The 27,835-nt window shown below is 45.8% G+C and overlaps 3 protein-coding genes across 3 annotated transcripts in view; all 3 read right to left on the reverse strand.

Moving 5' to 3' along the window:
* Positions 1–10,773, reverse strand: part of man2a1 (mannosidase, alpha, class 2A, member 1) — a 19,657-nt gene extending 8,884 nt beyond the window's left edge. The window contains exons 1-15 of the mRNA XM_042394899.1: positions 10,545–10,773; positions 9,837–9,979; positions 9,473–9,709; positions 8,911–9,055; positions 6,037–6,124; positions 5,793–5,876; positions 5,565–5,692; positions 5,149–5,322; positions 4,853–5,039; positions 4,457–4,634; positions 3,852–4,042; positions 3,495–3,692; positions 1,421–1,535; positions 1,120–1,187; positions 451–619 (exon numbers count right to left, since the gene is read on the reverse strand). Of these exons, the coding sequence (XP_042250833.1) occupies positions 451–619; positions 1,120–1,187; positions 1,421–1,535; positions 3,495–3,692; positions 3,852–4,042; positions 4,457–4,634; positions 4,853–5,039; positions 5,149–5,322; positions 5,565–5,692; positions 5,793–5,876; positions 6,037–6,124; positions 8,911–9,055; positions 9,473–9,709; positions 9,837–9,977 (2,103 nt within the window). The 5' untranslated portion in view covers positions 9,978–9,979; positions 10,545–10,773. The remainder of the gene's footprint in view (positions 1–450; positions 620–1,119; positions 1,188–1,420; positions 1,536–3,494; positions 3,693–3,851; positions 4,043–4,456; positions 4,635–4,852; positions 5,040–5,148; positions 5,323–5,564; positions 5,693–5,792; positions 5,877–6,036; positions 6,125–8,910; positions 9,056–9,472; positions 9,710–9,836; positions 9,980–10,544) is intronic.
* LOC121886186 (NACHT, LRR and PYD domains-containing protein 12-like) overlaps positions 1–27,835 on the reverse strand; it is a 281,314-nt gene that overhangs the window by 170,748 nt on the left and 82,731 nt on the right. The gene's annotated exons all lie outside the window — the stretch shown is intronic.
* wdr36 (WD repeat domain 36) lies at positions 13,355–27,706 on the reverse strand. The gene is made up of 22 exons (XM_042394910.1): positions 27,310–27,706; positions 25,626–25,653; positions 25,413–25,513; positions 25,056–25,173; positions 24,320–24,452; positions 23,902–23,956; positions 23,227–23,359; positions 19,418–19,593; positions 18,873–18,993; positions 18,644–18,709; positions 18,295–18,384; positions 17,781–17,923; positions 17,558–17,675; positions 15,566–15,731; positions 15,242–15,350; positions 15,081–15,160; positions 14,890–14,997; positions 14,493–14,724; positions 14,225–14,344; positions 14,054–14,135; positions 13,726–13,913; positions 13,355–13,605 (listed from the first exon to the last, which is right to left on the reverse strand). Exons 1-22 carry the CDS (start codon positions 27,454–27,456, stop codon positions 13,456–13,458), a joined length of 2,664 nt encoding a protein of 887 aa, XP_042250844.1. The 5' UTR covers positions 27,457–27,706; the 3' UTR covers positions 13,355–13,455.

Here is a 27,835-nt window from a genome sequence, read left to right on the forward strand (position 1 = left end):
TGAACTCATGCAGCGTCTGGATGGACTGGGACAGCTACTGGTCTATACTGGTTTCTGCAGCAGTGGTGCTCAGAAGACTCACAGCTGGAGGATAAACGATCAGGCACCAACCGGTGTCACTACTGGTACCAGTACTGATCGACGGCAGCAGAGTCCACATCAAACTGTCGTATACGGTGACTGAAGTAAACTGCACTGGAATAAACCACATGGATGAAATAAATCATATCAGAAAGAAAACGTCTTAAAATCTGTCAGAAGTCAGTTTATAGTAGAATAGTTGTTTGTTGGGGCTCCTGACTGGTAAACACAGACGCCGCTGGGCCGAAATGACATCATGACGTATACATAGAAAAACTAACTCCACAAAAATGTAATAAAATTATGAAAATAATAGAATCTGGAGAAACGTTCACATAGAATAATCGTACTGATTGAACTGTTTTGCACCTGGAAAGCTTCCGTAGACGCTCTGCTTGGCTCCGCCCACACCGCAGAGATCTGCGCTGACATCGGCCGACCCGTTTCCGCGTCGACCACTCGAGCGTCCGGAGAGTCCACGATGACGCTGACGACGGACGTACGAAGCTGCTCCGTCGGGTTGAAGACGATCAATGACCTGAAATGAGAAACGTCAATAATCAATAATCTGTCGATGATCGATAAGCAGACTGACGGTCACACGGGTGAAATATTCAATTTAACAGAAGTTATCTTCTTTTCACATGAGGGGGGGGGGCATAATAATAATAATAACAACAACAATCCAGCCAATAGCTGCGGAGATACACATTAGCATCCATGAAGCTACGCTGATGCTAACAGTGTTACACAATACGTTAATAATACTGATCCTGATTACCAAGCATTCAACTTTATTACTAATTCACTTTATATTTCATCTTAAATATTCAATAATCAAAAACAATAACTTGTATAAAACATAAAAAACATTTTCAAACTAGTTGTTGAAGTAAAATTGTTGTTATTCGTCTTTTTAAACAAGCTAACGCGACCAAATGTCTGAGGAACAAAATAAAAAGTGACGTATTTGAGTCACTTGAGTAAAGAGTTATATTCTGGCTCCGCCTCTTCACAGTGTTAAGCCCCGCCCCTCACCTGGGCTCATCGCTGAGTGTGAGCGACATCTTCTGAGGCAGAGCGTCCTGCGCCGCCATGACATCATCCTGAGACAGACATGACAGATTAACCTCTGAGGATGTTTGCAGGCGTCGCTGTGAAGGTAAAACAGCGATCTACAGCCGCAACTAACGATTCATTTCATTTAGAATTTATCTCCATTACGTTACATCAACCATGAAGACCATTTATGATATTTAAACATGTAATGAATGATAATAAATGACATAAATATTCTGCATAGGACTACAGATAATGAGGTGATGGGGTCAGAGGTCACCGTTTGCAGGAAGGGTTTGGATTGGTCGTGGTGGTACTGGCTCTTGTCCAATAGGAGCAGCCAGTGGGCGGAGCTCTGCAGCACCCGGCGCAGGTTCAGGATCGAGTGAAACAACCTGAAAAACAAAACGTTTCAACGTTTAGTTGAAAGAGTTTTGGATCATTTTCATTTTCTTACTGAAACATCAGATTTCACATTAAAATGTTTTTGATTTTTACTTCATTTATTTATTTATTTATTTTTTATTGGTTCACTGGATTCAAACTACAGTTGTAGTTTACGCTTTAATATTTTAGTAAAAACATCTCACCATTCTTCTGTTATCAAAATGTTAAAAAACATTCTCACAACTTTAAAAACATTCAAACACACACCGACTGTTGATGTACACTGTAAAAACACACCGATATTAAATGGAAGTGATGGGAAGTCAATGCTACATGCTAGTGCTAAATGAATGGGTATGATGGGAGCTATTGCTAGATGCTAAATGCTCACACTAAGCCAAGCGGTACCTGTTTCTGTTGTCAGGGGCGACACCGTCCTTCAACAGAGAGCATGGAAGAATAAATGAGACAGAAAACATGCTAACGCTAAAGACGTAGAAGTTCCAGGAGCTACAATGCTAACTGCTCGTTATCTGCTAACCAGAAGAGGGATTAATACAACTTTATGAAAAAAATCTAAAAGTTATAGAGAACATTTGAAAGATATACGATCAAAACAAAACAAAAACAAAAAATGTATATAAATAATGATAGAAAATGTCTTGACCACAATCACACTGACAGTACATGTACATGCCTTTACTTACAGTTATGCTAACAGCTGGCAGCTGTTACCTGTTAACCTCTACTTCAACACCTTTAACTCCTTCTGATCTAATATGTTAGTCTAATAGCATTTATTCTCTCACAAACTTAATGTAACAGCAACAGAAAACTTGAGTAAATTGAGACAAATCAAAATATAAAAATAACGACAAAAATAAATATTTAAAAAAGTAAAATCTCCTTTTTTTTATTAAACAGAAGTCACATTTTCTTAAACTCAATGAGCACTATAAACGCGTGCTCTCCATGCTAACATCTGCATTTACCTGTGATTTCTGCGTTGATGTTACATCAAACCTTCACCTTCTAATACCGGATTCCCATCTTTTACCCTACAACATGCTAGCATGCTAGCATCGTAGATCATTAAATCTTCCTTTGGCTTTTAGTTTGTTTTTTGTAAACAGCGTTGTAAATATATTCTTGTGTTGTTAGCTTTGTCTTTCACCCTCGGATAAGATGCTAACAAGCTAATACCAATTTTGATCTGCTAACTTTCCTTCCAAACCTTCACATGCTAATGCTAACAGTGTACAGGCTGTTTTTAAAAGGTTTTTTTTAACTTTTAACTCTTCTTTGTTAACATGCTAACATCAAGTTTTTACCTGACACTAACTGTTGCGCGATATGCTAATGTTCACTTATTAAGACTGATTTATGATCTGCACAATAATACACTCGAGAAAGAATTTAAAAAACTGGAAACTGAAGATAAACTGAGACAGGTTATTGTCACTGAAAAATATGAATAAAACTAAATGTGGATAAAAATGATGAAAAAATAAAGAAACAATCTTTATTAAACTTTATGTTAAACAAAAGTCAAATTTTCTTAAACTCAGCAGACTGTCAGACTAATGCTGTCCATGCTAACACCTGCTAGCACTGCTAACTTAGTCTTGTTACTTAACATGCTAACATATGCTAGCATTTCTAACTTAGTCTTGTTATCTAACATGCTAACACCTGCTAGCACTGCTAACTTAGTCTTGTTACTTAACTTGCTAACATATGCTAGCACTGCTAACTTACTCTTGTTATCTAACATGCTAACACCTGCTAGCACTGCTAACTTAGTCTTGTTACTTAAAATGCTAACATATGCTAGCACTGCTAACTTAGACTTGTTACTTAACATGCTAACACGTTAATATCCTGATATTGAGTTTTTTTATTCAAGACATTAACTTATTTATTCTTTGATGACGACATGCTAACAGACTAGCATGCTAACAGGTCACCTGGTGCCGTAGTCGACCACCACGGGGTCGCGGGCGGTGCCGGTGACGGCGTCATGGTGCTGGAACAGCGCCAGGCTCCGCCTCCCCGCCGTCAGATGCCTGAAGTGTTCACGTGCCGGGAAATCTGCAACCAGACGACCATCGCCACGGAAACGACGCATTTCAGCCAATGTGAGGCTGAAGAGGATTTCAGTCGCTCTGTCGGAGAGAAACATTCAACATGTTAGACACTTTAGAAAAAAACAGTGAAATAACAGAAAACAATTTTCTGTGTGTCAAACTACATGTTAGCAGGTTGTATCAATAACTTAATATATGTGGCCTCCAGGATAATAAACTGATAATAATATTGATCACCTCAGCGTGGCCTCCAGCGTGCGGTCCAGTCTCTTGTAGAACGGTCTGGAGGTGAAGTATCCGCTCCAGTAGTGGTCGTCACGGTCGGCGTACGTGAAGAAGTCGCCGCGCAGCGTCGGCAGACTCGTTTCCGCCGCATTCAGCCGCCGCCGCAGAGCCTCGAAGTAATCTGACAGAGTCCCGAAACGAGCCTGAAAACCACAGAAGAAGAATCAATTTACAGGAAAACACACATCAGTTCAGTTAGAACAGACGGTTGATGCTGTTATTGATCTCTGTGCTGCTGCTAATAACCTGCATACTGATCAAGTCTGAATCTTTCATACAGCTGTGGATTAATAATCAATACTATTGATCTCTACATCATTGAATATACAGAATCTGTTCCTTAAAAAAATAATGACATAATAATATACATACTTTTAGCCCCGCCCCCTGCCAGGTGTGTCAGGTGTCACCTTGTCTTGTATTTTAGCCCCGCCCCCTCCCAGGTGTGTCAGGTGTCACCTTGTCTTGTATTTTAGCCCCGCCCCCTGCCAGGTGTGTCAGGTGTCACCTTGTCTTGTATTTTAGCCCCGCCCCCTCCCAGGTGTGTCAGGTGTCACCTTGATGTGGAGCTCTGGATGCTGGTCGAAGTAGTCGAACAGTTTCTGGTAGTTGCTGAACTGAGCGTCCCACTCGTTAGACTCCACGAATCGAAAGTCGTCACCGAGGGGAACGAGGAGCACCGGAGAGCGGAAGAGGCGGGACTTCTGACGGTACTGATCCAATAGGAGGAGAGCTCTGAGAGGGCGGGACATAGAGAGAAATAAACTGATCCAATAGGAGGAGAGCTCTGAGAGGGCGGGACATAGAGAGAAATAGACTGATCCAATACAGATGAGCATTGAAGCATTTTGAACTTGTGAATTAGAGTAAATTTAATAAGACATTAAACTGAGGTCAAAGGTTAATTAGTAAATAGTCAGAAAATTCAGAAAAGTCTAAAGAAAAAAACGTACCTCTCCTGGACGTTCTGCTCTGTGATTGGCTGAGGCGGTACCCTCCAGGGACAGAAGACCCGCCCCCCCGGCAGGCGGTGGAAGTCGAACTGACAACAGACCGCCGGGTTCGGACCGCACGTGTGCGGCACGTCGTAGCTGTAGAACGGCATCATGTGACACGTGATGTCACTGCGGGAGGAGGAGTCTGACACACAGGAAGTGGGCGGAGCAGAGGAACAAAGCCGTTGTAATTAAAGATTTCATGAACTTTTTAATTTAATTAATTTTGAAAACAATTAGGGACGCTTTCTCACCCCAGCTCTGTCGCCATAGAAACTCGAGCGTCTGTTGCCGAGCAAACTGCTTCTTGACGGCGTAGTGAACGCGCTGGATGACCATGTTGCTAAGCCCCGCCCCCTTCAGCAGGTAGGTCATGGAGGGGGAGTGGCCAAAGGGATCCACCGCCCAGCCGCTGCTCGGCTTCACACCTGCAGGAGGAGAAACACCGGGAGTCATGTGACCAGGAGTCATGTGACCCGTAGTCATGTGACCAGGAGTCATGTGACCAGGAGTCATGTGACCAGGAGTCATGTGACCTGTAGTCATGTGACCAGGAGTCATGTGACCCGTAGTCATGTGACCAGGAGTCATGTGACCAGGAGTCATGTGACCAGGAGTCATGTGACCAGGAGTCATGTGACTGAGCAGGAAGACAAACAGCTGATCTCACCGAGGTGTCGCTGCAGCCACTGGTGTCCCTCCATCAGCTGATCGAGCAGAGCGAAGTAATGCGAGTTCGCCTCGTCCGCCATCACCCAGCCGCCCGTCACCAGCTCCAACTGCCCCGCCCCCACCAGGCTGACCAATCACAGAGCAGCAAACACAAATAAACAGTGATCAATACATGAAGATACACAAAAAATGAGAAAATCTGTCCAGAAACAAAAAGTAAAGTTACCGTTTGACCATTTCTCTCTTCTGCTCGTCGATGTCGTTCCACCATTTAGAGAAATAACTGACCTCCGCCCAGATCATCTTCCTCCTGACAGACAAACAGAAGGTTAGTTAGTAGAGAGATCAAACGTCTCCATAAACTAACATGTTGTTGGTTTGAGTCAGACTCAGTGATGATGATGATGATGATGATGATGATGCATCAGAGTTATAGTTTATATATGTGATGAAGATGAAGATGAGGGTACCTGCTGTCCTCTGACAGTTTGATCAGCATGTTGTTGAGGATGTGTTTCGTCTGATCCTGATAGTAACTGTCAAACGTCTTCAACCAGCCTGCAACACACACACACACACACACACACACACACACACACACACACACACACACACACACAAACGTTCAGTAACATCCCATAATGAACGGATCATAGAAACGCCCGTCGCTGACATCAGTCACCTCTGCACATGACTCGCTTCATCATCATCAAGTTCTAACACATTAACTTTATCATGGGAGCAATCAAAGGTCGATTTGCTGCGACTCTCGACTTCAAGGAAGTGCCGCCGTCACACCGCCGTCACGCCGCCCACGTTCAAGCTGCACTGACTCAGAGAAGCCAGAAGAGACCAGCTCACTACAGACTGCTGCTTCCTGATAGGAGAACCTCCACCTGCTGCTTCCTACAGCAAGGACGAGTCTTCTTCTTCTGGTGATATCCAGCCTGATGCCTGAACCTCCACCTGCTGCTTCCTACAGCAAGGACGAGTCTTCTTCTTCTGGTGATATCCAGCCTGATGCCTGAACCTCCACCTGCTGCTTCCTACAGCAAGGACGAGTCTTCTTCTTCTGGTGATATCCAACCTGATGCCTGATCCTCCACCTGCTGCTGCCTACAGCAAGGACGAGTCTTCTTCTTCTGGTGATATCCAACCTGATGCCTGATCCTCCACCTGCTGCTGTCTACAGCAAGGACGAGTCTTCTTCTTCTGGTGATATCCAGCCTGATGCCTGAACCTCCACCTTCTGCTGCTGCCTACAGTAAGGATGAGTGTAGGACCAGCCTTTGACATACCAGCGGTACGTCCAGGTCTCGCCCTCCAGAGCCTGAGGACAGTCCAGACGACGTGTCCTCAGTAGTTTTATGTTTATATGTTTCTGTTAAGCCGGAGTTCAGCAATCAGGTTGAACCGGGGGCCAGTTTTTCATTGGGGGGGGCGTTTCCTGGTGCAGAGGAAACATGGGCCTGTATGGGTTTTATTCCTTTTAATTCATTTAAGAATAGAATAGATTTATAACTAGAGAATCCAATAAGATGAAGATCATCTTATGGGCGTTTACTCTTTGGTATGACGCCATCGACAGGCGAACAAATGTTAAATAAACCCAAACTTTATTTAACATGACGGATTTCTCTGTTTGAACGTTGTTAGAAATATTTGGGATGACGTAAGTACACAACTACACAACATATATATAACATAGATCTAGCTGTTTTTAGATGTTTTCATGCAGAATAGTTACATCCTGCAGCTTTAAGGACTGAATCTACACACCAGGTCTGTTCGACTGATAAACATCAAACCTGTTCAGGTTCTACAAGCTGAAGCTGTTTGTGATCAGACGGCAGCGTGGGCGAGAAATGTGTTTTTTATCTGCAGTAGATTTGTGAAAAAATTAAACTATTAAAGTATAAACTTTCATCAAAGGGCCAAATATTTTTTCTGCAGGGCCAAACTTTGGCCCACGGGCCGCTGTTTGACTACCAGTGATACAGACTATATGTGTGTGTGTTTAATTTAACTGAGCCTGAGTTCTTGGTGAAATCTCCATGTGGGACTGAAATAAGCCAAACTGGTGATACTGGTTTATAAAATAGAACACTTTTATTTCCACTGCGACTGTGAAATTTAATAAAAACAGAATAAGAGACGTTGTGTCTACGAGCCAAACCTAACCCTAACCCATGCAGGAGGATTTGTTGTGTTTGTTCTAGTCGCACTGCAGCTGTTATCTTATCTTAACATGTTCCTCTGCACAGACAGGAATACATTACAGTAACCAGTATTACTGGTTCAGGGCTTCAGTCCTGTTATTGTTTATGTTTATCTGAGTCTTGTGATGGTGGACGGATCAGCTGCTTCATCAGTGACAGCAGGTGTTCTTCATCAGCTGCTCCATCAGCTTCAGGTAGGAAGAACAAAACTGTGGCGCGTTCATAGCTGCGACTGTCAGCAGGAACGGAAACGCTACGTCAATGTTGTTGTTTATGTTTTGGAGGCGTGGTGTCAGTCCAGCTCCCCCCTGTGGTCACCAGCAGGTGGTACGTTCCAGCGGCGTAACGAGTCAGCGCCACAACACAAGATGGTGAAAACGCTCATCACAGTCAGACAGAACGTATACTTTTACTGCTCAGCATCAAAGTTGAGTTTCTGTGTGTACGGAAGACAGATTCAGTGCTTCAGATTAAAATGACTTGATAACGAATGCAGCTGCATCATCTGCATATACAGATGAGCAGGTAACAGCCGTCACTGGTCTACTGAAGGGAGGAGGTTCAGCTGCAGATTTTATTATTTGCTATTATGGTTCAAGTTATTTTTGTTGAATTTCCCAGGGTTCATTTTTGTCTGTTTCATTAATAAATATCACTTTTTGTGCAGGTACTCCGACCTGCCGACCGGCTTTTCTGTAACATCCCTTTAAAGGTTTCCGGCAGCTCAACATGTCTAATATATGACATTTTGAAGGTAACTTTCCCAACAGTGTAAACAGCTGAACTGTCAGACGTGTGTGAGACAGCTGAGACACTTTCAGTGTAAACAGGAAGTAACAGCCGATCCACATAGAAACATAACCGTATTGATCCACACTGACTGTGTGTTTACGCTCCAAGTCTGATGCGTTTAGTGAAGCGTAATCTGCAGACAGCTGTTTAAACATCTGTAGCTTAACAACGTGTTGTATTTTAAAAGCTTGTTATATTATCCATTGTGTCAAATCTGCATCTGAAAAGTAACTAAAGCTGTCAAATAAATGTAGTGGAGTAGAAAGTACAATATTTCCCGCTAAGTGATGTGTCACATGACTCGTTTGTTTGTTTGTTTGTTGTTTTTCTCACCAGGGTCGTTGTGCGAGTGAGGAACCAGGAAGAGCTCCAGCGGCTGCTTGTCCCACTCGTTGCCGTGGTAACTGATCTCAAAGCCTTGTTTCCAGGCGCCGCCGTCGGGGTTATCGAACAGCAGCAGGTCATAAACATCCAGCAGCTGCAAACAGACACAATGTCATATATATATATATACAGATTACTACATGAACTACAGTACAACCATCACAGTACTACTAACTGTTCATCACTTCTGTAAAAAGTACTTAAAAGATCAAATTTTAAGTTTTAAGTGTTTTTAAAAGTAAAAACACACTTCATTCATAATGTAGATATTCACAAAAATACTTCAAATGTACAAGAAATAAACTACAAAAATTACTTAAAGGCTGTAAACATATTTATAAATATTTATAATTGTTATAAATCAAGTTGTTACGATATAATTTAATTGTAATATAAAACAAATACTTGTCACTGTTTTCAAGATGGATACAAAAAACGTTTTATAAACTTATTAATAAAAAAAAAACAAAAAACAAAACAGTGTTAACAGCTGTTAGCATGCTAAGCTAACCTGCACGCCGTCAGTTCCGTCCTTCATCTCTTCGGCCAATCGGCAGCCAGGCAGCGGGTCGGTCCGGCTGTGGGCGGAGTCTGAGCTCACATTGACCCCTCCCCCTCCCCCTCCTCCTCCTGTTTCCCATGATGCTTTGCGGTGAAGCAGAGAGTCCCGCAGCGTAGCAACAAGCCGGTTGTTGTCGCTAAGGAGACGCTCCAACCTGTCAATCTTCTGCTGGAGGCGGGACAAATCCTAAAAAAAAAAAGATTCTGATTGGTTTAAAAAAAAACTTAAAAAATAACTTATATTTATTCTTTATAATACATATTTATAATATATTTTTTATTTATATAAATATAACTTTTTCGGTGTGACTCACGTCGTCCACCTGTCCAGCAGGTGGCGCCCCCCGGTACTGAAGCTCCGCCCCCTGCATCAGCTCCAGCATGCGGTACAGTGACATCACCGCCACGCAGAAGACTCCGCCCACCAGCACCGCCAACACCCGGCTCCTCTTCATCACTGCGACGAAGGACCAAACATTTAAATCAACAACTGTCCAGGTGCATCATGGGTAATGTGGGATCCAGAGTTTGACTGACGTCAGAACGTCTTATGTTTCATTATTGATCCAAACTACAGCCGGTTTGGTTTGTTATTGATTGATAATAACTTAGTGTGTAGCTGTTAAACTGATATATTGATCCAGTATGTTTATGTCTGTAAAGTGAGTTTTATTCTGTTTAATCTGCTTTAATACATAATAAACACTTCCTGCTCTTCTTCTATCATCGCTGACTTAAATAAAGATATATTAACACTCTTATTTATTATTATTTAACTCTGAGGGTGAAATATTATCTGAAGCCTAAACAAACACTTTATCTTCTATAGAACAACCTCAGAGATAAAACTGAATGTTCATTATAATCTAATAATAAAACTTTACAGCTGATATAAATACATAAATATATAAAATATTCAGTAAATGTTTGTGTGTCAGCTGATCTCAGTTTGTCTCCTGCAGCTCAAACCGCGCTGAAGATAAAATTGATCAAACTTTATATTTGAACAGTAAACTTCTGACCTGTCTGACCAACTTCCGCGTTGCACGAGCAGCAGGTCTCGCGCTCCGCAGCGTCCCGTGCCGGTGTTCACCTGTCTGACGTCAGTTTCCCGGGAAAAAAAGGATTAATAGTTAAAATAAAAGTTTTAAAATAAAGTGAAATAAAGTTTGGTTTTTTGGTCCCTCCGCAGCGCGAGCTCAGGCTGCTGCTGCGCCTGCGCTCTGCTGTTTGTTTTGCTTCCGGCTTGGTTCAGCTGACTCAGCACTGCCCTTCCGGTTACAGAGCACGAGGAGATTCCGGTCAGAGGGTTCAGGATCTTATTCATGAACTTTACACAGAAGCAGAAGAAGTACTCAGATACTTTACTGCAGTAAAAGTACCAATACAGCAACATAAAAATACTCCATTACAAGTAAAAGTACATAAGTATTATGAGCTTGATGTAGTTAAAGTATTGCAGTAAAAGTACATAAGTATTATGAGCTTGATGTAGTTAAAGTATTGCAGTAAAAGTACATAAGTATTATGAGCTTGATGTAGTTAAAGTATTGCAGTAAAAGTACATAAGTATTATGAGCTTGATGTAGTTAAAGTATTGCAGTAAAAGTACATAAGTATTATGAGCTTGATGTAGTTAAAGTATTGCAGTAAAAGTACATAAGTATTATGAGCTTGATGTAGTTAAAGTATTGCAGTAAAAGTAGTGGTTTGGTCCCTCTGACTGATATATTATTATATATGACATCATTAGATTATTAATAGTGAAGCATCAGTGTTAGAGCAGCATGTTACTGTTGTAGCTGCTGGAGGTGGAGCTAGTTTACACTACTTTATATACAGTTAGCTAGTTTAGTCCAGTGGTTCCCAACCTAGGGGTCGGGCCCCTCCAAAGGGTCAGCAGATAAATCTGAGGGGTGGTGAGATGATTAATGGGAGAGGAAAGAAGAACAAACAAAGTTCTGATGCACAAATCTGTTTTCAGTTTTTGGACTTTTTCTCTAATCTTTGATTTTTGCTGAAATATTGGATCATTTGAACATTTATTGAAATGAAAGCATGTGAGAAGTTTAGAGGGAAAAATCACTATTTGGTGGAGCTGTTAACAACTCATAGACATGTGAAATGTGACCCCGACTACACACTGCTTTTTGTAAGAGGTCAAAAGACAAAAAGGTTGGAAACCACTGGTTTCATCTTTAACAATGTGTTGTATTTTAAAAGCTTGTTATATTATCCATTGTGTCAAATCTTCATCTGAAAAGTAACTAAAGCTGTCAAATAAATGTAGTGGAGTAGAAAGTACAATATTTCCCTCTGAAATGTAGAAAGTAGCATCACATGGAAATACTCAAGTAAAGTACAAGTACCTCAAACTGTACTTCAGTACTTGAGTAAATGTATTTAGTTAGTTTCCACTGCTGGATTTGACTCATCTAAGATATATTTTAAATATCAGACAGATATTGATCTCAGCTGTTGATGTTTATTTTGATGCTTGCTATGAATTATTAGTTTTATGTTACAAATCTGTTCATTTTTTGGCTAAATGTCATATTTATAAAAGTACATTTACAGGTAAAAAGCAGCTCAACAAAACTATGAAAACCTGTTTTTGTTTCAAATCTTTATGAACTGACTCGTCTCAGTTTGTTCTTTTACTTTCCTGTCAGATTAATACTTCAGTCATTCAGCGAGCAGATGAACAGTCGACCTTCATCACCTGCAGCTGTGGATGGTTGTCTGTCTGTCTCTGTACTAAATATCAGCTCTGTGATTGGCTGGCCACCCGTCCGGGTGAACTCCGCCTCTCAGCTGATGTGAGCTGAGACTCCAGTCTGGATGGATATATGATCAGAAACTGTAATTATTTTTATAATATTGTAAGGTTTAAAAGTGAAGTTAATTTATACATTCAAGTTAATTCACAAAATATGTATTTACAATGTTTACACAGTTAATTATTTATATATTTACAAGTTCAAATATTTGCATCAGCATCCTGTGAAGGTTGAAACAGTATTGAATCTGCTTCTGTGGTTTTACCTCATTACAGTTGGATCTGCCTCAGTCTAGCCTATGATTGGTTGGTTTAGTCACATGTGCCAAAAAGACGAGGAAGTGTGGTTGTTATGTCTCTGAGAGTAAAAGCGCTGCTTAAAAAGTCACCTGACAAATTACCACCTACCGAACCCTCACGTTACAATATCAATAAAGAAAACAACATTATATCTCTAAATGTAGTTTATACTTTATTCTTTCTGCTTTTCATCTGGAACAAAAAGTAACATCAAGTGTTGTTAAACATGGTGAATGTCCATAGTTTCATTTGTTTTTAATCCATATACGTTTATCAGTCTATCAGGATCAATAACTCATATTTTATAACTTTATTGATCAGCAGGTGGCGTCCAACATGTTTTCTACATGTTCCTCAGGAGAATAAAAGTATTTCATGTCTGACGTCATAAACAGTTTTCAGTCTCTCAGCTGATCGATCAGCTGCTGAGCGTCGTGATGCGTCTGACGTCATCACATATATTATACGATCATTTCCTCCCGTCGTCCGATCAGGTGAGTTGACAGGCGGACTTCCGGTGGTCACGGAGGACGAACGAGCGGCTGCTGCTGGAGATCTTCATCTGAACTCACCAGGAAGTTCACTACTTTTATCCCGCCAAAATAAAAAGATCTGTGAGTTCATTTAACAGCAAAATAAACAGACTGAGGACAGGTGATTTGGTGGTTGCCTAGCAACAATAAAAATAACTGTAGGCCTCATCAATAAAAGCGGTGTGATGCATCTCAGTCTGAACAGGAAACACCACAGAAGAAGATTTTCAACAACAACTTTTATTAAGATAACAAATACAAAACTCTGTGTGTGTGTGTGTGTGTGTGTGTGTGTGTGTGTGTGTGTGTGTGTGTGTGTGTTCACAGCAGTGCACTCTTGGCGTACGACAGCAGACACAGTGATTGGTCAAACGATGCTCGGAGCTCCGCCCATCCCGCCTCCAGCCGCGAGGAGAGGCGGATCAACGCTTCCATGGCGACGGCGTCCTGCGACAGCGAGCGGAGGTGGAGCTGAAGAAAAATAAATCTATCAAGAGACGAACTGAAACAGGAAACTGAGGAAGATTCTTCACAATAAAAGCAGTAAAAAAAAAAAAAAAAAACGATTCTGCTGCGTTCTGATTGGCTGACCTTCAAGAAAAGCGCCAAGTAGGCGTGAGCCAGATCAAAGTCCCGCCCACTGGCCAACATGCTGTCAATCATCTGAATGAAGGCGATCAGGAGGCCGCTGGCTCCGCCCCCTTCTGGTGTCAGACAGGTGAGCTCGACGGAGAGCGCCGACGGCCCACAATCCTTCAGGAGCCGCAGCGGGTCATCGACTGCAGAGAGAAAAGACGAAACGTCACCTGATGACCTCACCTGATGACCTCACCTGATGACCTCACTGTGAAACATTTAAATTGACTCAATATAAATGATAAAATGCTAAAACATTTTCTTTTCGTTGAAACGGACTCACATGATTGGCTGAGCAGAGACGCCTGCAGGGCGGAGCTGAACTCTGACCTCTGAGACAACGAACCCCAGCTCATCACCTTCGACTGCAGCAGACAGGAAACATTTTGACTTCATGATGTTATGAATTAAAGGAGAAGAAGAAGAAGAAGAACGCAGGTTGCAGCGGCTCTACCTGTGCTTCCTGTTCGGTTGCCGTGGGCGACGTGAAGCGCGGCGTGAGGCCGGCGACGGTGGGCAGGAAGAACGGAGCGGCGGCCGGAGCAGCAGGGGGCGCCACGGGCTTATTCCTCCTCTGAAACAACAAATATATTTATTCACAAACATGTTTCTGTCAGTTAGAATCTGCAGCCTGATCAGGTATTAATGAGTATCAGTGACACTCAGCAGGTTGTTGTGGTCACATGACTCGGCTGTCTCTGCTCCGATTGGCTGACAATCACCTTGATGTTGTCCAGGTGCAGCAGACTCTTCCAGCGAGACTCCGGCAGCAGCGACAAAGTCACAAGCTCCGCCCCCAGCTGCTCAGCTGACTGATACGCATCATCAGCCTCCTCTGATGTCACTTCCTGTTCCGATTCGTCTGCCGTGACGCCCGGCAGCGTCTCCACTACTGGTTGGTAGTCAGCCGGCAGGGGGCGGAGCCCCACGGGCCCACACAGGCTCTTATTGGTCCTGTGGAGGAGAGCTGCACTGTGATTGGCTGCTGACAGTGATGTCACTTCTAAGAATGAACATTTACTGTATGTAAATTGTTATGATCTGATTGGCTGCTGTAAACACAGCCTGCCCTGTGATTGGTCAGATGTATTAATGTACTGAGAGCTGATTGGTTCAGACCAGAGGTAAACGCCCAGGCTGTCCACGTGAGTCGTCGCCAGGAAGTCTCCCGTTGGTGACAAGGACACGCTCACTGGTGCCATGGCAACCAGGAAGCAGTCGACGAGGCTGAAGACAAGAAGGAGGAAGTGTGATGTCACAGAATAAAAGCTGAATAAAGTTATTCAAACATGTCGGACTGTTTCACTCACCTGCCGGAGGGGAGATCCCAGGTTCGGACGGTGCAGTCCATCGCCACGGTAACCAGCCAGCGGCCATCCGGGCTGAATGCCTGCCAAGAGAAGCTAATGTTAGCATGCTGGTTCACACTGAACATCATTAGCTGTTAGCACTTTTAGCTTTGTGGACCCACCATGTCGTTGATGTTGCTGTGGTGACCTGCAAACTTTCTGACGACCCGCCTGGTTTCTGTGTCGACCACCAGCAGCGTGAAGTCATCCAGCGCTAATGCTAGCATTCCGCTAACAGGAAGGAACAGAAGAACACAGTTGTCATCATGCTAACTGTTGACAACATGCTAAGTGTTAGCTACCTGTCTCTGTGTAGAATCATGCTAACTGTTAGCTACCTGTCTCTGTGTAGCATCATGCTAACTGTTAGCTACCTGTCTCTGTGTAGAATCATGCTAACTGTTAGCTACCTGTCTCTGTGTAGCATCATGCTAACTGTTAGCTACCTGTCTCTGTGTAGCATCATGCTAGCCGGTGCAGCAGGTAGCTTCAGCTCTACTTCCTGTTTCCTGTTCTTGAAGCGCCAGAACTTGAGCAGCCAATCAGAGCCGGCAGTCAGGGTCAGCTGGTTGAGTGTATCTGTGGCGACGCCTCGCACCACGCCGCTGTGTGCTGAGGGGGGTTAAAGTAAAAACATACAACACACAACAGAAAGAAAATAGTAGTAAGAGTTCAGATGAAAAAGTTTCCTGAATGGAAAAGTTATGGCCTTTATTAAAAGAGACTCAAGCTTAGTACTGGGGGCCCCGTGGTTCAGAGTTTAGTATTGGGGGCCCCGTGGTTCAGGGTTTAGTACTGGGGGCCCCGTGGTGCAGAGCTTATGGATTTGTATGTGAGCAGCAGGACTTTGTGGTCCATCCTGAAGGAAACTGGGAACCAGTGCAGTGAAAACAGAACTCTGGAGCTTCTGGAGGCTCCTGCCAGGATCCCTGTGAGGAGCACAGAGCAGGAGACCAGTCTGGAGACCAGTCTGGAGACCAGTCTGCCTCTGACAGCGTTAGAGAGGAGCAGAGTTTACAGCTGGTGGAAAGAGGTTTCACACAGATGTCTTATGTGGTCATCAAACCTAACAGCCAGTTAGTGACTGAGGAGGAGGATGTGCTGGCCGTCAAAGGTGAGATGAAGAACGGGGGACGACTGAATCTGATGTGGAATACCAGTAAAGGAGTCAGTGTTGCTGCTGTTTAACTGGAGGAAACGTGTGCTGACCCCTGACCCCTGAGACCTGACCCCTGACCCCTGACCCCTGACATGGCTGCAGAAGGGCTCGGGGCAGTTTTGATGTACAGCTGAGTATCATCAGCGTAGCAATGAAAACACGTCCCGAGTCTGATGACGACGAGTCCAAACTGAATAGGTTGTTGTGTTTAAGGTGGTCCTGAAGCTCAGAAGCAACCGCCTCCTCCAACACCTTGGACAGGAAACGGAGGTTGTAGGTCTGTAGCCGGCAGGAACGTCTAGACCAGCCACCGTCAGTGATCTGAATGTTCATTCACTAACAAACATAAAACAATAAGTAGGGAAAGTGCTGCTTTTCATTTTGCACAACCAGATTCATCCTGCTGGTCTGAGGGGTCGAACCGACGACCTTCTGGTCACAGGTTTGCTTCTCTGACCTTTAGGTCACCACCGTCCACTCCTTCTTTTTGTGACATATTGCCGTCTTTATAACGATCTGATACTCGACTGTTCTGGGCTGCTGATGTCCTCCATGTGCACGTACAATTAGTTAATGTGAAGGAGAGACAGTTAAACGTCAGTTAAAACCGGCTTTTTCTAGTAAGCGCAGCTTTTATCAGCTGCGTTGATGGACCACCCTTCAGGTCAGCGTGCCCTCTGGTGTGAGTAGAGACATCAGGAGGGATTTATCGCTGAGATGTTGTGTATTAAAGAGTTTCACGGTGGCAGGAGACTCTGTAAACTCCACAGCGCACTGCGATCCTCTCCGTATTCGGCATCTGGCCAGGTACGGGGTAGTCTCGCCATGTTTCCAACGATGACACCGCAGCACGAGCCTCTATACATGAAACCAGTTCTGTTTCTTAGAATCCCGGCGGCGGGTTAAAAACTCCTCGTCGGGTGTAATCAGGAAGCTGCGTAACCTCCGCAGCTGTGTGGCGGTGCAGCGTCGGAAACAGTTCCAGTCACACAGTGAAGATCAAACATGAGGAGAGCTTCAGCTGAAACCTCGTCACTAGAGGAAGACGCCGCCGCCATCCTCCAGAGAACAGTGATCCCAGCAGAGCAGACAGGAAGCACTTATCAGTTTGACAGAACGTATTCCGACTCAGGGAGCGATGACATCACGATGACGAGGAGGCCTCGTTAATCACGCCAGCAGTGACGTTCATCGGCGTTGCGTCTCCGAGGAGCCGCTTCCCAACGCAACACAAGCGCCAAAACAAACCTCGTGCTTTTGGTTGCCATGGTGAACTCACCTTTCTCGTTGTCCCCGTAGCAACCGCGGTGCAGGCCGGACTGCAGGTTGTAGACATCCACGCGCCCGCAGGACGAGCCAATCACAGCGAAGTTGCCACAGGAAGTGATGTCGACAGCCTGGAACAGAGACAGGAAGTCATGTGACCCTGAAGAGGAGTCGGGGGGGGGGGGGGGGGGGGGGGGGGGAGTTTAGAGAAACACAGGAAGTAACCGTAGTGTTACCGTGGCGACGGTATCCCTACGGCAGGCTGGTGGCTGCAGGTGGTGAGCTCCCATGGTGCACCGCTGGTAGTTCCACGTGGTGGTTGCTAGGCGACCCCGATGACACGCGACAATGCCGTCCCAGTCTGACTCACGAGTGGCAGCTGATCGATCAAAACAAGGTGTTAATCATCTGATCAATCAAAACAAAGTGTTAATCATCTGCTTAAATTAGATGTTTTCTCTATGTGTGTGTGTGTATGTGTGTGTGTATGTGTGTGTGTGTGTGTGTGTGTGTGTATGTGTGTGTGTGTGAGTGTGTTTGTGTGTGTGTGTGTGTGAGTGTGTATGTGTGTGTGTGTGTGTGTGTGTGTGTATGTGTGTGTGTATGTGTGTGTGTGTGTGTGTGCGTGTGTATGTGTGAGTGTGTGTGTGAGTGTGTTTGTGTGTGTGTGTGTGTGAGTGTGTGTGTGAGTGTGTTTGTGTGTGTGTGTGTGTGTGTGTGTGTGAGTGTGTTTGTGTGTGTATGCGTCACCTGAGGAGAACGCAGTGATGGCAGGAAGCCGCAGCTCTTCATAGGACAGACCCTTCTTCTTCTTCTGTTCTTTCTTCTTGTTGATGGAGCCTGAACACACACACACACACACACACACACACACACACACACACACACACACACACACACACACAAACACACACACACACACAGAAAATCACGTTTCAGCCAGACTTCGTTCATTCATTAAAAAATTACCAGCTGTAAATATATCCACTTTCACAAAACAACTACTGATTGGTTGTTGCCATGGATACCAAACATGGCCAGTCAGACGGAGACCTGGTTCGAGTGTGTGAGGTGTCGTTATGTTGGAGGCTGAACTGACCGTGTCCGAGGTTCTTGTTGAATCGCTCATGGACGGTGGAGAAGGACTGCAGCGTCCCGTCCTGACCTGCAGGGGGCAGCGAGACAGACTTAACCTAAAAATCATCGTTACGTTTTCTCTCATAATTAAATTAACGTGAAACAAAGTAAACAAAAGAAAATAATTACAAATAAAACCTGATTAATATCATTAAATTATTGTAAATAAAAGTTAACACATGTTTATTTACCAGCACTGAGGATGTTTTTTCCGTCGTTGCCGTGGTGACGGATGGTGGTCGGTGGGGCGCTGTGGCCCTGCCGACTCCGTAATAGTCTGGCTCCGCCCCCTTCCTGGTCAAATATCCACACCTGCAAAAAGTATAATAAAAATACAAATAATAACACTAATAATAATAATAATTATTATTATAATATATAATTCTTCCTGGTTGTAATATCATGTATGAATGATATTCAATAAATATATTAACTCCCTACAAAAATATATAAATTATAAAAAAATTAGACAAACAATAAAATTGTAAATTTAAACCACACAGATTATTATTATTATTATTATTATTATTATTATTATTATTATATATAAAACATCAGATGATGAAATGTTGTCGTGTTCACGTCTTTAATTCTTTATAATGACAATGATTTGATTTATATTGTAAATGTTACAATAATTAAATCGGTTTATGTCTGATAATAAATCAATAACTTGTCGTCATGACGCTGCGTCCGGACCTGCTGCAGCAGCTGCAGGTGTGAACCCTCCGCTCACCTTGATGGCGTTGTCGGCACCATTGGTGACCAATAGCGGCTCTCCGTGCAGGAAGGTTGCTGCGGCGACCGCGGTGCTGTGGGCGTGTCTCTGCTGAGCAATCAGCTGACGGCGCTCAAGATCCCAGAATGCAATGTGGCCCTGAGGACTGCCAGAGGCCACGACAGGAGGACCGTCTGAGAGGAGCAGAGAAGAAGAATTAATGTCAGACAGGCAGAGAGGACGCAGCAGAGAGGACGCAGCAGAGAGGACGCAGCAGGTGAGAGGACGCAGCAGAGAGGACGCAGCAGGTGAGAGGACGCAGCAGAGAGGACGCAGCAGAGAGGACGCAGCAGTGAGGACGCAGCAGAGAGGACGCAGCAGTGAGGACGCAGCAGAGAGGACGCAGCAGGTGAGAGGACGCAGCAGTGAGGACGCAGCAGAGAGGACGCAGCAGGTGAGAGGACGCAGCAGAGAGGACGCAGCAGAGAGGACGCAGCAGAGAGGACGCAGCAGAGAGGACGCAGCAGTGAGGACGCAGCAGAGAGGACGCAGCAGGTGAGAGGACGCAGCAGTGAGGACGCAGCAGAGAGGACGCAGCAGGTGAGAGGACGCAGCAGAGAGGATGCAGCAGCAGAGAGGACGCAGCAGAGAGGATGCAGCAGTGAGGACGCAGCAGAGAGGACGCAGCAGAGAGGACGCAGCAGAGAGGACGCAGCAGAGAGGATGCAGCAGAGAGGACGCAGCAGAGAGGATGCAGCAGAGAGGATGCAGCAGAGAGGATGCAGCAGAGAGGATGCAGCAGAGAGGATGCAGCAGAGAGGATGCAGCAGAGAGGACGCAGCAGAGAGGACGCAGCAGGTGAGAGGACGCAGCAGTGAGGACGCAGCAGAGAGGACGCAGCAGGTGAGAGGACGCAGCAGTGAGGACGCAGCAGAGAGGACGCAGCAGGTGAGAGGACGCAGCAGAGAGGACGCAGCAGAGAGGATGCAGCAGAGAGGACGCAGCAGAGAGGACGCAGCAGAGAGGACGCAGCAGGTGAGAGGACGCAGCAGTGAGGATGCAGCAGAGAGGACGCAGCAGAGAGGACGCAGCAGAGAGGATGCAGCAGAGAGGATGCAGCAGAGAGGATGCAGCAGAGAGGACGCAGCAGAGAGGACGCAGCAGAGAGGATGCAGCAGAGAGGATGCAGCAGAGAGGATGCAGCAGAGAGGACGCAGCAGAGAGGACGCAGCAGAGAGGACGCAGCAGAGAGGACGCAGCAGCAGAGAGGACGCAGCAGAGAGGACGCAGCAGGTGAGAGGACGCAGCAGAGAGGACGCAGCAGGTGAGAGGACGCAGCAGAGAGGACGCAGCAGAGAGGACGCAGCAGGTGAGAGGACGCAGCAGAGAGGACGCAGCAGCAGAGAGGACGCAGCAGAGAGAACGCAGCAGCAGAGAGGACGCAGCAGGTGAGAGGACGCAGCAGAGAGGACGCAGCAGCAGAGAGGACGCAGCAGAGAGGACGCAGCAGCAGAGAGGACGCAGCAGAGAGGACGCAGCAGCAGAGAGGACGCAGCAGAGAGGACGCAGCAGCAGAGAGGACGCAGCAGGTGAGAGGACGCAGCAGAGAGGACGCAGCAGAGAGGACGCAGCAGCAGAGAGGACACAGCAGAGAGGACGCAGCAGAGAGGACGCAGCAGCAGAGAGGACGCAGCAGGTGAGAGGACGCAGCAGCAGAGAGGACGCAGCAGAGAGGACACAGCAGAGAGGACGCAGCAGAGAGGACGCAGCAGGTGAGAGGACGCAGCAGAGAGGACGCAGCAGAGAGGACGCAGCAGGCAGAGAGGACGCAGCAGGCAGAGAGGACGCAGCAGGTGAGAGGACGCAGCAGGCAGAGAGGACGCAGCAGAGAGGACGCAGCAGGCAGAGAGGACGCAGCAGAGAGGACGCAGCAGGTGAGAGGACGCAGCAGGCAGAGAGGACGCAGCAGAGAGGACGCAGCAGGCAGAGAGGACGCAGCAGAGAGGACGCAGCAGAGAGGACGCAGCAGCAGAGAGGACGCAGCAGCAGAGAGGACGCAGCAGCAGAGAGGACGCAGCAGAGAGGACGCAGCAGAGAGGACGCAGCAGCAGAGAGGACGCAGCAGGCAGAGAGGACGCAGCAGAGAGGACGCAGCAGGCAGAGAGGACGCAGCAGCAGAGAGGACGCAGCAGAGAGGACGCAGCAGCAGAGAGGACGCAGCAGAGAGGACGCAGCAGCAGAGAGGACGCAGCAGCAGAGAGGATGCAGCAGAGAGGACGCAGCAGAGAGGACGCAGCAGCAGAGAGGACGCAGCAGCAGAGAGGACGCAGCAGAGAGGACGCAGCAGAGAGGACGCAGCAGGTGAAAGGACGCAGCAGAGAGGACGCAGCAGAGAGGACGCAGCAGCAGAGAGGACGCAGCAGAGAGGACGCAGCAGCAGAGAGGACGCAGCAGAGAGGACGCAGCAGTGAGGACGCAGCAGCAGAGAGGACGCAGCAGAGAGGACGCAGCAGAGAGGACGCAGCAGGCAGAGAGGACGCAGCAGAGAGGACGCAGCAGAGAGGACGCAGCAGGCAGAGAGGACGCAGCAGAGAGGACGCAGCAGAGAGGACGCAGCAGCAGAGGGACGCAGCAGAGAGGACGCAGCAGAGAGGACGCAGCAGAGAGGACGCAGCAGCAGAGAGGACGCAGCAGCAGAGAGGACGCAGCAGCAGAGAGGACGCAGCAGAGAGGACGCAGCAGAGAGGACGCAGCAGGTGAAAGGACGCAGCAGAGAGGACGCAGCAGGTGAGAGGACGCAGCAGAGAGGACGCAGCAGAGAGGACGCAGCAGGTGAAAGGACGCAGCAGAGAGGACGCAGCAGGTGAGAGGACGCAGCAGGCAGAGAGGACGCAGCAGAGAGGACGCAGCAGAGAGGACGCAGCAGAGAGGACGCAGCAGGCAGAGAGGACGCAGCAGAGAGGACGCAGCAGAGAGGACGCAGCAGAGAGGACGCAGCAGCAGAGGGACGCAGCAGAGAGGACGCAGCAGAGAGGACGCAGCAGAGAGGACGCAGCAGCAGAGAGGACGCAGCAGCAGAGAGGACGCAGCAGCAGAGAGGACGCAGCAGAGAGGACGCAGCAGGTGAAAGGACGCAGCAGAGAGGACGCAGCAGGTGAGAGGACGCAGCAGCAGAGAGGACGCAGCAGCAGAGAGGACGCAGCAGGCAGAGAGGACGCAGCAGAGAGGACGCAGCAGGTGAGAGGACGCAGCAGCAGAGAGGACGCAGCAGAGAGGACGCAGCAGAGAGGACGCAGCAGAGAGGACGCAGCAGGTGAGAGGACGCAGCAGAGAGGACGCAGCAGAGAGGACGCAGCAGAGAGGACGCAGCAGGTGAGAGGACGCAGCAGAGAGGACGCAGCAGAGAGGACGCAGCAGAGAGGACGCAGCAGGTGAGAGGACGCAGCAGGTGAGAGGACACAGCAGAGAGGACGCAGCAGAGAGGACGCAGCAGGTGAGAGGACGCAGCAGAGAGGACGCAGCAGAGAGGACGCAGCAGAGAGGACGCAGCAGGTGAGAGGACGCAGCAGAGAGGACGCAGCAGGCAGAGAGGACGCAGCAGAGAGGACGCAGCAGAGAGGACGCAGCAGGTGAGAGGACGCAGCAGAGAGGACACAGCAGAGAGGACGCAGCAGAGAGGACGCAGCAGGTGAGAGGACGCAGCAGAGAGGACGCAGCAGAGAGGACGCAGCAGGTGAGAGGACGCAGCAGAGAGGACGCAGCAGGCAGAGAGGACGCAGCAGAGAGGACGCAGCAGAGAGGACGCAGCAGGTGAACGACTGTCGTACCTGTTCTGAAAGCGAGCGAGCTGATTGGTCCCCAGTCCTGTGTGAAGCTCATCAGAGTCTCGTCCAATCGGATGTTGTGAATTATGATGCGACCCGTTGCCGTGCCAACACCCACCACATCCACCGCAGGACTCTGGGAAATGAAGTTTTAATATATTTTAAACTATAAAAAATAAAAATAAATGTATAAATAAATAAAAAACTAAGTGAATTTATTTTAACAATTATTCTTTAAACTGAAAACAAAATGCTTTTTATAAATAACATCTTTTCATATTTGTATGTATGATTTAAACATTCATAAGTTATTTGTTTTAAACATACTTATGTTTAAAATCAGTTTGCTGACAAACAAAAGACAAAAGTGTTTTTTAATTAAATCACATAAAGTTCATAATAAACATTATGAAGTTGATATTAACATCCCCTTATTCTAATTATGTAAACAAAATTATAAAGTTAAAATAAAACTTCTTCAATGGTTCAAAAGTAGAAATAATAAAAACATAACTTACAATTCACTTCACAAAATAAATATACAATAATGTGTAATAAGAATATTAATGATAACAACAACAACAATAATATATTTTCAAAATAATATTCTATGAAATGTGATCACAACATTAAAAAAAACAAAATATAGAAATAAGAGTATTGATTAGTCAGACTGACCTGCTGCAGAGCGGTGACTCCTGCTGACCAGCCGGGAAACGTGAACAACAGCTTACTAAAGACAGAAACACTGATCACTATCAATCAATCAACTTATAATCAATAATAATGAAGAGGACCATCTACAACACATGCTAACATGGTTTACTGAGTGATGCTAACATGCTAACCTAGTTTGATAACTGATGCTAACATGCTAACCTAGTTTAATGATCGATGCTAACATGCTAACATGGTTTAATGACTGATGCTAACATGCTAACCTAGTTTAATGACTGATGCTAACACGCTAACCTGGTTTAATGACTGATGCTAACACGCTAACCTGGTTTAATGACTGATGCTAACACGCTAACCTGGTTTAATGACTGATGCTAACACGCTAACCTGGTTTAATGACTGATGCTAACATGCTAACCTGGTCTTGATGTTCCACAGCTGCAGTGCACCCTGGGAGCTTCCCAGCAGCACCTTGTTCAGGTAGGTGCTGGGGTGCATCATGGCCGACAGGTCAAAGGTCGCCGGGTCAAAGTGCAGCTGCAGGTAGATGTCTGCAGACAGAGGGAGCAAAGCATGATGGGTAACAGTTTGAATCAGAGCTATGAGGAGAAAAAGATGTTTGAGCTGCAGAACCGTGAGAGGCCACCAGGGGGAAACTGATCAGAATCCGTATTAATGTTGACGAGGCCTGACGTCAGGTGAAGCCGTGTCTGTTTCTGATGACGGCAGCAGCTGATCACATGATCAGGCTAAATGTTCTCATCAAACTACAGTTTCTACCCGACGCTCCTCACATGTGACTGAAGGAAATGATGACAAATGATGTAAAATATAAATGTGTTAAAACGTGTTTCTTGCTGACAGACAGAATCTCCCTGACTTTAATTTTAACCATAATAAAAGTTAACGAGGGAAATAACAGATCAATAAAAGTTAACGAGGGAAATAACAGATCAATAAAAGTTAACGGGGGAAATCTATTGATCAGACCGATAGATGCTGAACTAGATGTTGTGATGTATCAGATCGGTCTGATCAGCTGCAGCATCTAATCAATAACTGATATCAGGAGTCGTGTCGGCTGCTCTCGTGTCAAAGCGAGGATCGATCACATGACAGGATCGGGATCAGAGGCCCCGCCCCTCCCCGCTCACCTCCCCCCTGGACGTCCCACACGATGACATCACCGCCGCTGTCAGCTGAGATCAGCTGATCACCCAGAGGAAGCAGCAGGCGCACTTCCTGTCTGTGACCATGGTAACGCATCACCACCTGTACGGAGAGCAGGCAGGGTCAAAATACACAAAACAACAAAGCAAAAACCTCAAAATATTTTTTAAATAAAAAAGTTTAAATATTAAAAAAAAAATGTGTAAATTACTTTTTAAATTTCTGCCTCTTTGTAAATATTGAAATTTAATCAGCATATATTTAAAAACCATAAATAAGTAAATAAGTAAATAAATAAGTAAGTAAATAAGTAAATAAGTAAATAAGTGAAGTGTTCTGGCCTCTTTGTTCCGGGCGAAGGCGCTGATTTGACACCCAGCGGCAGCGAACACCAACATCCTGTCTGCTGCCACACAGGTGATGTCATCTGATAGGCTGTTACCTAGGCAACCACCACATTACATCAGAGCACAGCAGCCAATCGGAGAGCAGAACTCTCAGGAAACATCATCATCAGAGATTTTATTGTTAAAACATTTAAAACAAATACTCACTGACGGACACGATCCCCAACCTGTTCACCTGGAACGATCAATACATCCTCAATACACCATCAATACACCGTCAATACACCATCAATACACCGTCAATACACCGTCAATACACCGTCAATACACCATCAATACACCATCAATACACCGTCAATACACCGTCAGTACACCGTCAGTACACCATCAACACACCAGCAGCACTCTTGAGTCCTGCAGGTGAACGCGTGGAACTGCAGCAGATTCAACGACAGACACACTGAACCTGATTTCTTCCTTCGTTTGTACTTTTTAAACAGAAACAGGTTTTATTTTGTGAAATAACAACAACAACAACAACAACAACAACAATAACAACACAGCCAACAGCAGCTTCACCACAAACGTCTGTGTCGTTCTCCCTGCAGCAGGTTTCTAACGTAGAGATCACTGATCACCACATGTTTACAGATGTTTCTCTAATAGAAAACAAAGCAAACTGATTCAGTCGGGACACGTTGTGAGCTGAACATCCGCTGAACTTTCTCTACGATTCCTCCTCGTTTCAGCTGCAGGGAGAACAACACGGACGTCATCTTTTACCGGAGTGGTTACGCCTCCAGTCTGATCGCCAGTAGCTGATTGGTTCGTGGTTTGTTTACATGACGTAACAGGAAGTGCATATTTAACAGATTGAACAGAAAGCGTCTGATGTGACGTGATAGTCGGACGCAGCTCAGTGATATTCATCATCCACGTGAACGTAAACAACAGATGTAACATGAGTGAGAGTGATTATTATGTCTTCAGTACCGTCGGCTTGTTGATGTAGTTTTTACTTTTTGTTGGATGATAAACAAACTGAAGATGTGAAGCTCATAAACATGTGAAATATGTTTCTGCAGCAGCAGAGATTATATATATATATATATATATATATATAGATATATATAGATATATAGTTTAATTATAGCTGGTGATTATAATCCACTTCCTGCACTGACAGCGACGCTGTTCGTCTCTCTGAGGGAACATTACAGACGACAGCTGATTGGTTGTCGCCTCCTCAGGTGTTTACGTGCTGATGATGATGAGGAGGGAACAACTTTACTGCAGATCAGTGACGCTGTGATGATCTGCTGTTTCCTTTCTGTTCACTATTAAACTGCTGTCTGACGTACACAGGTGAGATCAGTCCAGGTGTTAGAGACTAAAACTGAGCTGCAGCTGAACTTTATTGTCATTAATTCATCGATTAGCTGTTTGACCTATAAAGTGTCAGAAAATGGTGAAAAATGTCTGATTTCTTTCGTCTCTCTGACAGTAAACTGAAGATCTTTGTAGAAAAACGAGACATTTGGTGACGTCATCTTGAGAAACACAATTTTCACCATTTTCTGACATTTTATGGATCAAAAAACTAATCAATTAATCCAGAAAATAACCAACACATTAATTGAAAATGAAAATAATCGCTGCAGATATTATTGACATGATTAAAGACGTGAAAATAATCTACTTTAAATAATAATTTGTGCCAAAGAAGAAGAAACATCTGAGTGAACCTTATGACGTCAGCCTGTTTCTGGACTCTGGAATGACGTCATTTAGGAGTTTTTACCCTCCTGAGCTGCCAGATCAGCTGACGGATCGATAAGTATCAGTATTGATCAGCAGTTTGTGATGTCAGAGATGAAGTTTGGGTTCTTACGTTGAACGTGTGGAAACTTTTACCGACCGCCGTCACCACGTAGAACTCCCGGTGCTTCCGGTGGTACCGGAGCGCGTGCGGCACGTGGTTGGAATAAAGTCCCAGAACCCGGAACCCGGAGAACAGAGAGCTGCCGCCGCCAGACATGTCCGGTGGTCCCGGTGGTCCCGGTGGTTCCGGTAACAGCGGAGCTTCTAACGGAGAAACACGGAGACTGAAACACAAACACACCGGAGCTGCTGCTGCTGCTGCTGCTGCAGGAGAATCACACGGAGGAGAAACCGGGAACACAGTCCGACTGGAAACAACCAGCACCAAGGTTCCGCCTTCTTCTTCTTCTTCTTTAGTGTTTATTGGCTGTTTGTAAACCAGCGCAGAGGCGCGAAAACTGCCACCTGCTGGACTGGAGTGAAACAACAGATTATATAAAAAACAACAAATTCTGGACTTTTAACTGACGATATACAGACTGAAGAAGCTGATTCCTCCTGGTGTCTGATTGGCCGTGTGCGTCTTCCAGCTGGGT

Source organism: Thunnus maccoyii, chromosome 19, assembly GCF_910596095.1.
Source record: "Thunnus maccoyii chromosome 19, fThuMac1.1, whole genome shotgun sequence".
NCBI lineage: Eukaryota > Metazoa > Chordata > Actinopteri > Scombriformes > Scombridae > Thunnus > Thunnus maccoyii.